At 40.9% G+C, this 12,766-nt stretch overlaps 1 protein-coding gene across 1 annotated transcript in view; it reads left to right on the plus strand.

Annotated features, from left to right (window-relative positions):
* The first annotated feature begins 4,536 nt into the window (after window positions 1-4,536).
* Rp2 (RP2 activator of ARL3 GTPase) overlaps window positions 4,537-12,766 on the plus strand; it is a 32,740-nt gene continuing 24,510 nt past the window's right edge. Inside the window, exon 1 of the mRNA XM_027432303.2 lies at window positions 4,537-4,819. Coding sequence (XP_027288104.1) covers window positions 4,721-4,819 — 99 coding nt within the window. The 5' untranslated portion in view covers window positions 4,537-4,720. The remainder of the gene's footprint in view (window positions 4,820-12,766) is intronic.

Consider the following 12,766-nt stretch of genomic DNA (forward strand, 5'->3'; position numbering starts at 1 on the left):
CCTGAAATCTATGAGGGTGACCCTAGAGAGGACTCCTAGCAATAGAGGATATGGAGTCTGAACTGGCCATCTTCTGTAACTAGGCAAGGCAGAAACTGTGATCAGGATGTATTATATGAGAGAAGACTCTATTTTCAGTTTTAAAAAAAAACTAGATTTTCTAACACATTCTCATTTGTTTTGAGGTTTTATTTTGTCCTTTTCTTTAAAAAAGCATTGAAATGAATATTTGGAAAGTGGAAATTCCACTAAAGAATGTTTTTAGCCCAGAAAGTATCTTTGCAGGTAGGAAAAGGGTATCATGCCTCTCTATTATGTAGCTCAGGCTGTCCTAGAGCTCACTATGTAGACCAGCTTGGCCTTGAACTCACAGAGATCCACCCATCTCTGCCTCCCAAGTTCTGGCATGTGCCGATATACCTGGCCAGAAACTATTTTGTGTTTATGTGTGCACATACATGTGTGTGGTGAGGGGTCTGTGTGTGCGCATGTGGAGGCCAGAGGCCAACATTGAGTGTCATTCCTCAAGATCCATTTATCTTGTGTTTTTAGACAGTGTCTTTCACCAGGACCTGGGGATCCCTGATTAGGCTAGATTGGCTGTCCAGCAAGCCCCAGAGATGTCCACTTCTTCGGCACTAGGATTGCACATGTGCACCACTACATCCAGATTTTAAAAATTATCATCTGATTGTGTTTTCCCTTTATTCATAAGATTATAAAGAGACCACGTCATAAAATTCCAGCCTCTGAGATGACACCTAAAAGATCTATACTTTACAGTACTTATTGTTTTTGTTTGGTCTTCATGAGTCACAGTGGGCCTCCGGTAGCTAATTGAATACAGTGGAAGTGATGTGTGGCTTCTGAGGTGATGCTATACATGACCTTATAGCATTTGCCTTGGTCTCTTGATCACTCACTTTTGGAGTCTGAGTACAACATATGGAGTACAACTATGCTGGAGATGGTGAGGAAAGGCCCTGAGATGTCATATAGTGGTATATGTGATTCCTTCTGATTATTAGAGCTAGCCCAGCTTAGTGTACAGATGTACTATGGATCAAAGTTAAGCTGTAGCTCTCAAATCCTTCGTAAAATGCAGATTCATGAGTAAAACTGGCAATTTTTAAGCCATTAAGATTTGGATAGAACCGGGCGTTGGTGGCGCACACCTTTAATCCCAGCACTTGGGAGGCAGAGGCCGGCGGATCTCTGTGAGTTCAAGGCCAGCCTGGTCTCCAGAGTGAGTGCCAGGATAGGCTCCAAAGCTACACAGAGAAACCCTGTCTCGAAAAAAAAAAGATATCAATGGATAACTAAAATGCTCCTTCTCTCTCTCCCTCTTCCACTTGATGTGAAGTGTGTCCCTCAGGTGGGTGCAGAGTGAGCAAGGACATGTCTGGCCAACATGGGGGATTTTCTAGCTAACATTGCTAGAATTATTGACCTATTCATGCTGTAAAAATATATGGCTTCAAAGCTGTCTTCTGGGAAGTAACTATGTCACTTCTGTTGTCAAGACTTAGGAGAACCAGAACTATCTCTCAATCTTAGGTATAAAGGTCAGGCATGAAGCAACAACTCAACATTGTAATGCAGATGAAATGTGTGTATAAAACCAAACACAAAGGGAAGCTTTCCACAGAAAGAAATAACAGGAGTGTAAATAGTGGGAAGGATCCAGGCAGAAGGAGTAATTGAACTTACGCTTGTGGCCAGCACAAATCTTTGTAGGACTTGTTCACCATCTACTTCTGTAATAAGGAACCCATTCCTGCCATTGAAGCAATCAGAACATGTGTACACATCAAATTATAGACAATTAAATGGCCAGAAACTTGCCAGGTTATCTCCCTTCAGAGTCTGAATTAACACATAAGGAGCTCATTATACATTGGGACAGAAGAACCAGAAGGACTCAAGGTAGGATGGCAGTTAGCTGCTATGTATATGCTTATTAGTAAGTACATAGCTGGTTTGCAAAAAATCGTTATGAGACTTCATGGTGGGAGGAACTAAAGAGAGACAGGGAGAAAAAAGTAAAAGAAAGACAGACATGTGCCTGTGATCTCAACTACTTGGGAAACAGAGACTGGAGGACTCTGTTTAAGGCCTTTCTTGGTAGCCAGACCCTGTCTCAAAATTTAAAGCACTTTCTAAAGGTACAGGGAGGTGTTGAATATATGGCTCGGTGGTAGAGCACTTTGCCTGGCATGTGCAATGCGTTAGGTTCAATCCCTAGTGCATTTAAAGAAAAAAAAAAACAGCAAGAGAGCAGAAGAAATCACTAATCCTCCCTTTGTTTATTAGCTTTTTTTAGTCCTGGGTTTTCTTGGGCAGCTGGAGAGCTATGTGGAAAAAGAGGAGACAGTGTCTCAAGGAGCCCAGATGGGTCTAGAACTTCCTCATACTTCTACCTCTCAAATGCTGGGAATAGATCACCATACCCAGCTACAACCGTAAAATTTCAGTTTAATTTTAGTTTAATTTGATTTGAGGTTTAGACTGACAGTGGGCTGAGAGCTAATAGAGAGGAGCCTTATCCTTCACTTTTATTTGAGGGTCTCTGAGAAAATGACAGGGTGATTTAGGTTTTGTTTCAGGTTTGAATTTCTCATGAGCACTATTTCAAAGCAATGAGTTTTGGAAATTATTTCTCTAAAATTAGTTTTTATTGAGTAGTATATTCATGAAGAACTCCCATAGGCACCAGAAGGCTGAGGTGGATGCATCTCTATTTCTTTATCTCTGACCAATTAGAGAGGAACAATATAAAAACAGGAAAAGGATCCAGACAGCACAGGTTCTGGGTTTTTCTAGTACTTTCTCAATTACTGTCATTGTGGTCACAGATTCATCCCTGGATCTCAGCTTCTTATTCTGCACTATACAGTGGTCAAAGTTTTGCTATTCTAGGAATATAAACTAGCAGCAAGGCTGTAATCCAAAACTGTCCTCACACAGACCTTTAATCTGACCCTGAAGAAAAAAAGGTGTAATGAACAGCCTTTACTGACCAAGATCTGGAACTTAAATTTCTAGTCATTTGTAATTTTTAAGCCTTGTACGTTTCTTCCTGATTGTGCAAAAGGACAGGAAATGAAATGGGAACAATATTAATGCCCAAATTAAACCAGAGGCTCATTCAGAATCCACATTAAATATGATAGGTGTGGTAAAATAAAAAGATAAACAATTTGAGACTGAATTGATCAGCATTTGATGTCCTATCATGATGTTGAAATATTATACCTCAGAGAAATTAACTTATCTATTATGAAAACAGTACATTTGTGTTGTACTAAAAGTCCACCCAAATACAATAAGCATTGATAATCTTGTATATTCTTATATTCAGGCAATCTTTGTACCATTTGCTTTGAACAGAGCTGATTGTTTATATGTCAGGGTTTATATTCTCTAATAGGCTATTCATGGCTTGAGTTCAAAAAATCCCTTTGTGATAACTCCACATGGCTCCCCCACCTCCACAATTGGGTCATTTTCTTTGGGAAGATATAAGGAGAAAGTTATATGTGCTTCTGTTGGTAGATGCATCCAATCACGTGATAAACATTTTATTGAGCACCTAGGCTGAAAGATTCAAAGGTACATTCCCCTTTATGATATTCTTTTGCTGTCAAATCCACTGCTCTAGTAAGGAGACAATACGCGGTTATTTTACTAGATAGATACTTGCCCAGTTTTGGAGAGATAAATGGAAGTTTTTAGAAAACTCACAAAGGGGCTGGAAAGATGACTCGGTGGTTAAGAACACCTACTCCTCTTGCCAGGGTACTGTCCTCAGCAACCACGTGGTGGCTTACGCCTATCAGTAACCAGGAGATTTGAGGCCTTTCTTAACCTCCATTGACACCAGACATGCACAACTTGACCAGAAGCTTGTGGGGCCTATGAGAAGGGTGCTGAGGGGGAGGAGTGAAGGACACAAAATTTAGGTCTTTTACTACGTCAGCAAGAATTTTTTCGGGCTGGAAAGATGGCTCAGTGCTTAAGAGCACTGACTGCTCTTTCCAGAGAACCCGGGTTCAATTCCCAGCACCCACATGACAGCTCACAACTGTCTCGAACTCCAGACACATATATAGACACAATACCAATGCAAATGAAATGAGTAAATATTTTTAAAAGAAATTCTTTTTCTCTCGTGATTTATGTCCTAAAACAAATCTACTATTCCACATGGCATCCTCTCCAAAGCTTCGACTTTAGAAACTTTGGAAACTTGAGCACCACGTTAGGGGAAAGGGACTCAGGCTAGTACAACATCCGCCAGCTAGCTCAGCCTAGTTCCCGGAGGGGAGTGCTGGGGGCGGGACAGGACCGTCCTGGAGGGCTGGGGCCTTTAAGAGTGCAACAGAGCCGGCCAGTACTGTCTCTGACATAAGAGCCTGGCTTGGATTGGTGAATGAGTATTTCGTGCTGAGCTCATAGGCGCAGAGCAGCTTGCAGGGTTTTGATTGGCTCAGTGGCTGCTGACAGTTTATTGGCTGCCATAGGTCGTCAAGGCGACCGAGGGGTGGTAAAAAGGAGAAGGGTATTGGGCCTGGAGGGAGTGCTGAGGGTTGTGGGCGGCTAGGCTGCTCTCCTGGGCGGTGTCCGGGGAGCTGCTGGCCGAGTCGCCCTGGGTTTCCGCCACCCTCTTGGAGGTGTCCGAACGCGTGGGGTCCACTAGTGAGACCCTTAGGCCGGCACCATGGGCTGCTGCTTCTCTAAGAGACGGAAGAGTGAGAAGGAGGCGAAGACTGAGGGAGAGGAGCAGCCAAAGCTGTACAGCTGGGATCAGCGGGAGAAGGTGATGTTTGGGGGCTCCCCTACTCTGCGTCCTCCCGGGCTGCCCCTCGGGGGGATCCCAAAGAGCAGATGAGAACCGGGCAGCAAAGCGGTCGGCCCACAACTGCCTTTCTTGCGCGCGCTCAGGGAGCTGAAGTCGGGACGCAGGACTTTGGGGGCGGGCTCAAAGGAGTTGGTGGTCTGCCTAGCTAGACCCCCGGGGCCTCTCACTTGGCTCTGCACCCTGACTCCCTATCCCAGGATGGACTCGCGGGAGGGAAAGAGCCGGAAGGATGCTGGATCTCCAATCAGCTCATTTCACCAGTAGTGGCCAAAGGGGTTTGGTCGAATTACACACACCAGACTGCTTCTCATCTTTTCCGCGGCTTGTGTTCCTGAGCTGTTTCTCTTTTGTCTGCCCTTCCCGACAAATCGCTTTTGGTGACTGTTGGCTTTTGGTGCCACTCAGTTACTAAATGGACTGTTTCATGTCCACCTTTGCTCTCCCTCCGCTTCCGTTTACCGGAAAGGAATAATGAAAAGTGAGGCAGTCTTGGAATTTGTTGTGTAAGGTGAAAGTACCTAACAAACCAGGAAGTCTTTTTTATTATTGCTTTATATGAATGAAAACGCCCTTATTTTTATCTTATATATAGCTAGAACCCAAAAAGGTTTGAAAAAGGCCCCCAATCTTGCACAAAACACACTTACTTAGGCATACATTTCACAATGGTTCCTCTTTCTACATAGTTCTTCATTTCTGCTCAGTATAGTTGCTTAGTAAAACACTTTGATAGACATCTATTATTTTGTTTTCCCAAACAAAATGAGAAATCCTTTTTTTAAGTGGGTGTCGGTTAACTATTGCTTAATGTAACACCTTTGACCAAAACAATACTTTATACTAAGTTTGTTATGAATGTTTTGATATAACGAATCATCCTTCACCGTTTCAAATCCCCTGCAGTATTTAGGTATTCATCTAAACGCCCAGGTTTTTGCCTTTGACTCTGGGCCATGTGGCCTTTTTTTTGGCTTTGGTTTTTCGAGACAGGGTTTCTCTGTGTAGCTTTGGAGCCTATCCTGGCACTCGCTCTGGAGACCAGGCTGGCCTCCAACTCACAGAGATCCGTTTGCCTCTGCCTCCCGAATGCTGGGATTAAAGGCGTTCGAAACCAACGCCCGGTCCATGTGGCCTTTAATTCCTCTTCTCTTTTAGCAGTACTTTGTCAATAGGAAAGTGGCCTATTTTCTGTTTTATAAGAAGATTGTACCTATTAAAGTTATTTGGTGGGTGGATTTTAAAATATTCATTTTAGACAGCTTTGATATTTCTAGCACTGCTGTTTAAATTTTTCTCCCCAGTGCTGGGGATTGGACTATACTAGGGAAGCATTCTACCACTGAGTGGTATCCCTAGCTAAAAAATGCTCTTTAAACTTGAACTTCCTGCTCCAGGGAGTTTTTTTGTTTTTTTGTTTTTTTGTTTTTTTGGTTGGTTTTGGGTTTTTAGCTTTTTGTTTTAAGGTCACAGGCTAAAACTACAAGTGTGATTACATTTTTTGCAGTAGTCTAGGTTGGCTATGGCTCATTTTTTTTCACAATAATTGTCTTAAAGCTAACTTCTACTAACAAAGTTCTGGTGAGTTTGGATCTTTTGTTCTTGTTGCAGTATTATACTTTGTAACACGATCTTATCTATTATATTTTGAGACAAGATCTCATGTAATTCATAGCTTTGAATGACCGTCTGGTCCTCCTGCCTCCTTCTCCTGATTGCTGGAATTGCAAGCATGTATCACCACTTCTGGTTAGAGACAATGATCTGTTATATACCTCTGGCTAGCCTGTTACACGGCCCAGGCCGACGGTGAACTTCTGGCAATACACCTACCTCAAGTCTACTGTGTACTGAAATGATGGACTTGTGTTACCACACCCTGGTATTTGGGATCTTTCATGTGGATGTGTTCTGTGATTTCTTTTTTTGTACTCTTTGTCTAAGTAAAAGTACTGAATAGTAGTATAGTATAGGGGATACTAACATCTAAGTGCTCCTCCCCCACCACATGGATTCGAACATGCATTAAACTTTCTGGTGTAAATGGGAACATTGAACATTTTTATTTTTATTTTTTACATATTTTATCCAACACAAAGTGGTCAGCCCTGAAACCATAAACACATAAACAGTAAAAACAGACTTAGTAGGTTGTATTTATATATTTATGCATACTTATACATACACATTATGTGTAACAATACTAAAGGAACCTTTTTGAGAACATTGCTAGGTACTGTAGTTGTAGAGATGTAAGAGATATTACTGGATATGTAAAATAAACATGTTTATGGGTGTGTATATAATAAAAGTTAAAATCTCTTTTGTGGTGCTGGAACTAGAACCCAGAATGCTCATCAGGTACTCTACCGCTGATCTGTGCCCCCAGCACTCCAGTGGTACTCCTGCTGAGCCTGGTCTTAATATCTCTTGAAACTTACAGTTTTTCACTAGAAGGAACTGAATGTAAATACACAGCCTACAGAAATAACTGAGATACGTTAGGTTTTCATAATGTTGTAGAGTATAAGTCTGTGTGGTTTTAAGGTTAGATCAATTAGTCAACCTATAAGACTTTTAAAAAATGAGTTGCCTATAATTTTATTACCATTGGAAAAGTAGTGTTTAAATTTTTGTTAGGTTGTATAAGAGTTAACAGTCACCCCATGGGTTTTAGGTTTTGCGTTGGGTAATTAGGTCAACCTTAAGGGACTGAAGCAAGGAGAAATTGTCTCAATTAGAAAGAATGTTTGGGGCTACGTAGTGTCATGGCAACTTACATACTGTAGTCAACAGTGGAAGAAATCTATTTTCCATAGCTGCTGGCTCTGAAAAAGGAAAAAAAGCTTATTACATAGTTACCACACTGACATGATGAGAAATACTTTTGGATTGCAAGATCTCTGTGTAAATCATTTGGAAAGAAATGCTTTTCTCGTTATTTGTACACTGCATTCAATAGCTAAGCAAATTATTTGATGTATATTTATTTAAACACCAAGGAAGAGCCAAAATTATTATTCTTGCCCTCCAAGAGCTTACTGGCCCTTTGGAGTAAAAGCAGGAAATATTGAAGCAAAATTGAAGTGAGGATGGGTGGCACAGAAAAGTAATTGTTAATTTCCAGTTATCCATGTTAAAATTCCTAAATAATAGAAATGAGAACTAGTTCTCTTGGCCAGGCATGGTAATGTACAGCTATAATTCTAGCAACTTGGGAGGATTGGTGCTTGTGAGTTCAGGGCCAGCCTCCTGGGTTTCAGGCTGCCCTGTGCAAGTGTGGTCAATTGTGAGACTGAGATCTTGACTTCTTAAAAAAAGTTCTCTAAATGATGGCCTAAGTATGAACATTGTGATTTCAATATAAAGAACACACTTGTGTTTGTCTCATGGTCATCAGACATAGTACTTATTAAAGCAAAATCCTTAGGCCAGAAATTCAGGTGTCTGTTGTGCAATTTTGGGTAAAGCAGCCAATTTGTGCATTGCCGGTTTCTTACCTATAAAGTTGGCTAGTGGTAAAGAGTTCTGTACAATTTAGCAAGGTGAAGGCATGTCCTGAAGAAGAGACATTTTTTTCTTTTGGTTTTTCGAAACAGGGTTTCTCTGTAGCTTTTGAGGCTGTCCTGGAACTCACTCAGTAGACCATGCTAACCTTGAACTCACAGACATCCACCTGCCTCTGCCTCAGAGTGCTAGGATTAAAGGCATGTACCACCACCACCGCCGCCCTGCTAACATTATTTTGTTAAGAAGAGACATTAGACAGTAATGATCATCTCCAGAGATATATACTTCAAGCACAACTTACAAGAGGCCATAATTCCCAGAATTTTCATCAATAGAAGAGGTGACTTTGTGGGTCTATGTTAGAACCTTCAGAGGTTGGATGGGTGAAATACTAAAAAGAAGTATCTACAGTGAGTAGTAGTAAGCTAGATGCTCTTTTCATCATTGTCTGAGTATGTGTAGTAATTTAGTTGTCCACTGATGTGAACTAAACCATCCTCACACTTAATAACTTCAAGCACTGGCAAATACTGACTTAGTTTATTATGACTCTGTTCTTTGTGTGGGGCTAAGCAGGGTTGAGTCTGTGTGACATCAGCTGTGGCAACTTGAGTAGGGACTGAAGGATCACTTTCAGGATGGCTTAATCCCAAAGCTGGCTGTCAGGTTGATAGTAGGCATTCAGTTGGGAGCTCAACTGGGCCTGAAGGCCAAGCACTTTCCTTGTGTTGTAGTCTGGCTTCTTCCCAAGGTGAGGACCTCCCAGGGCCAGTGAATCCAGTGACACTAGTAGATGCGACATCTGATTTCAATATTTCATTCCATATATTTTTTAAGATTTCATATTTTACAATTGTGTGTATATGTGAATATCTGAGTGTGGGTTTGTACACATGAGTGCAATGCCTGGAGAGGGCAGAATCATCCTCTGGAGCTGGAGTTTCATTCATTGATGAACCATTTGACATGAGTGCTGGGAGCTCAGGTCTTCTGCATGTACTCTTAACAGCTGAGCTCCCTCACCAGCCCTTCATTGCATGTATTTTAAGAGAAAACGCCTAATGTGCGTGTTAATGCTTAGTTATCTGTTAAGAGCTGTTCTTTAAGAAGACCTCTTTTTTTGTAAACTGGATTTCCATTAAATTGAACAAATTCCATTATTGTATCTCAGAATATCATTACTGAAGTTAACTATGCAAATAAAATTTAATGAAAATTTTGCTGGCTGCTTAGTAAAGGAATAAAATGTTCACTGGAGAGACAGCTCAATGGTAGAGCCCTTGCCTAGCATGCATTATTCCTGAGGTTCAGTCCCCAGTAGCATTAAAAATGGGGGAGAGATGAACATAAGTCCACAGCATACTCAAGCCTATTAAGAAAAAAGCTCAGCAATTTAGCAATAGATTTTTATGTTGGTGTTTGCAACAAGAAATCTTAACTAGTAGTAATGATTTATAAAGGGATGTGTGGGTGTGTGTGGGGGGTATGTATGTTAATTTGTTTGACCACGGTGTGGGCCTGCACATGCCTTGGTGTGCTTTTGAAGGTCAGAGGACAACCTTGAGTGTCAGTCCTGGCTTTCCACCTCATTTGAGACAGTGTCTTTTTAGTCCTGACTTTCCACCTCATTTGAGACAGTCTTTTGTTGTTTGATGCTGCATAGGCCATGCTGGTTGGCCTGTGAGCTTCCAGGGATCCTCCTATTGCTGTCTCTTGTTTTAAAATTACTCATGTGTGTTGCCATGTCTGGCTTAATGTGAATTCTGGGGATCTGAACTCATATCTGAATGAGCCTCCCAAGCGCTAAGATTATAGGTGTGTGGCACCACACCTAGCTTCATTTTTTTAAAAAAATTAAGTGCATTTATTTTATGTGAGCATTTGTTTTGCTTTCATGTATGTCTGTGTGCCACATGCATTCCTGGTACCCAAGGAGGGCATTGGATCCCTTGGAACTAGAGCTATAGACAGCTGTAAGCTGCCATGTGGGTGCTGGGACTCAAACCTGGGTCCTCTGCAAGAGCAGCAAGTGCTCTTACTACTAAGCCATCCCTCCAATCCCCCAGTTTCATATATATTTTTTTCATTGTGTGCTTATGGAAAAGGTAGTTTTACTCTTGTTAGATGTATAATTCAAGATTTTTTGTTATGGGTTCAGGTCTTCCGTATTTCTAGTTTTATCTATTTTTTGTACATGTATATATGTGAGTATGTGCAACTACATGTATGTGCCTATGGAAGCCAGAGAACATTCCTCAGACATCATCCACAAACATACCCTCTTTTGAGACAGGCAGGTGCCCTGGAATTCTCTAGGTATGCTAGGCAGTGGCCCAGTGAGCTACAAGGATCTGCCTTGTAGCTGCAGTGCTGGGGTGATAAGTTTATGCCACCACACCCAACTTTTTACATAACTGCTGGAGGTTGAATTTAGGTCACTGTGCTAGAATTATCTTTTTTCTCCCTGAGGCTCTTTTGTATTCTAGTACATGGCTTAGTTTGGTTTTTCCTATTTGAGGTAGGGTCTTGCTATTTAATATAGGCTGGACCTGAGCTGGTGATTCTCCTGCAACAACCTATTTATTGTATGTACATATGTGTGTTTGCTTTACCAACCAAGCCATCCCCCCAAGCCTGTATTTGTGGTGAAATCTTGCTTGTACAAAAAAAGCTATCTGAAAGTCAGAAAATGGAGCTTGTCACTAGCTAACCATAGAGGTCTGGAAGGCTATTCAGACAGACAGGAAGTGAGCTAGCTGGGCAGAAACAGGATATAAGCAGAGAGAAACAGGAACCACTCTCTTGTGGGTTGAGCCATGTGATCATGGCTTGCTCCCTCTCTCTGATCTCTCAGCATTTCCCTCTATATCTAACTCCGGGTTTCTATTACACTGACCAATTAAGAACTCCATTTACGTGTATTTCTAGATTTTAATTTTGGGGTCTTTTTTAACCTATAAATAATTGAGAGTAGTAGTGTTAGAAAATATTCCTTAAGTAGATGGGGGAGGGGGAGGGAAGCGGGGGAGAAGATGCCAGGAGCAGGAAGATGGGAGGGAGAGGGAACTGGGATTGGTATGTAAAATAAGATTGTTTTCAAAATAAAAAAAATCCTTAGATTTCATTTTATATTTTAGTTTACCTCATTTGGAAGTGCTAGGGATACAATCAAGGGCCTTGTGGATGTTAGGTAAGTGCTGTACAACTGAGCAGTACCTCAGCCTCTTCTCTTAGATAGTTTCCTCTTTTGTTTGTTTGCATAAGGTCTCATTGTGCAGCGACAAGCTGGCCTCACAGTGACAACCTTCCTGCCTCAGCACACTTGCTCATTCTATTTCTTCCACATTTCTCAAATTATCCATCCTTCTAACTATTTCAGTCCTTTCTGGCTAAGTGTCTCAGATTCACACTCCACATTTCCATATTCTTACTAATCTTTCTGAAATGTATGTTTAGCATATTTAAATTGTTCTGTGGCTTCTGTTGTCTATAGCTTTCAAACTATACCATGACCCCTGCCTAATTCTCTAGCTTCACCTACTACTACTCCAGTATCTCTGGTAATAGCAAGCTCCCTTCCATTTTCTTCCTGCTAACTGAAGAATTTTACTTCATTCAATGTTACCTTTGTCTGGTAAGGTCTTTCTTTCCCAATCTTTCCAGTAAACTCCAATTTATTCGTACTCACTTTGTATAGTAAGTCTTGTGTTGCCCCCATATGTCCTTCCTCTGTATTTCTAGATTCTCAGCACCTCTCACTACATGGTTAGGTTGTTTAAATGGTCTACGTAGGTATATGTTACTTCCCTTTTAGTGTTTAAAATAGTATCTGGTTCATTTTGGGTATTCAAATGTTGGTTTAGTGACTGAAGATCCAGAAGGGTAAAGTGATCTTTTTAAGATTATGCTGCTCATAGGTGACAAAATTGAAGCCAGAAAATAAATACCTCTTATTACCTCATACTATAGACCAGTGCTCATCCTAGGACATTATGTAAAATTGTATAAATATAATATTGTGTATGATGGAATAAGTCACTTTAAGTTAATCTAAACAATTAACATGCTTACATGTTACTGTGTAAATATACAATATATATACTGTATCTATAGGAACCTGCTTTTTTAAAGGTTATGTTTATTTATTATATATACAGTGGGTTTTTTTTGTCTGCACACCAGAAGAGGGCACCAAATCTCAGTATAGATGGTTGTGAGCCACCATGTGGTTGCTGGGAATTGAACTCAGGACCTCTGGAAGAGCTGCCCAGCCAGCGCTCTTAACCTCTGAGCTATCCCTCCAGCCCTGGAACCTGTTTCTTGTATATAGTTTTGTATGAAATATTTTATTCATAAGCAGTTAAAATAATTTTAATAGATTAAAAGCTAATACATTTC

Source organism: Cricetulus griseus, chromosome X (assembly GCF_003668045.3).
Source record: "Cricetulus griseus strain 17A/GY chromosome X, alternate assembly CriGri-PICRH-1.0, whole genome shotgun sequence".
Lineage (NCBI taxonomy): Eukaryota > Metazoa > Chordata > Mammalia > Rodentia > Cricetidae > Cricetulus > Cricetulus griseus.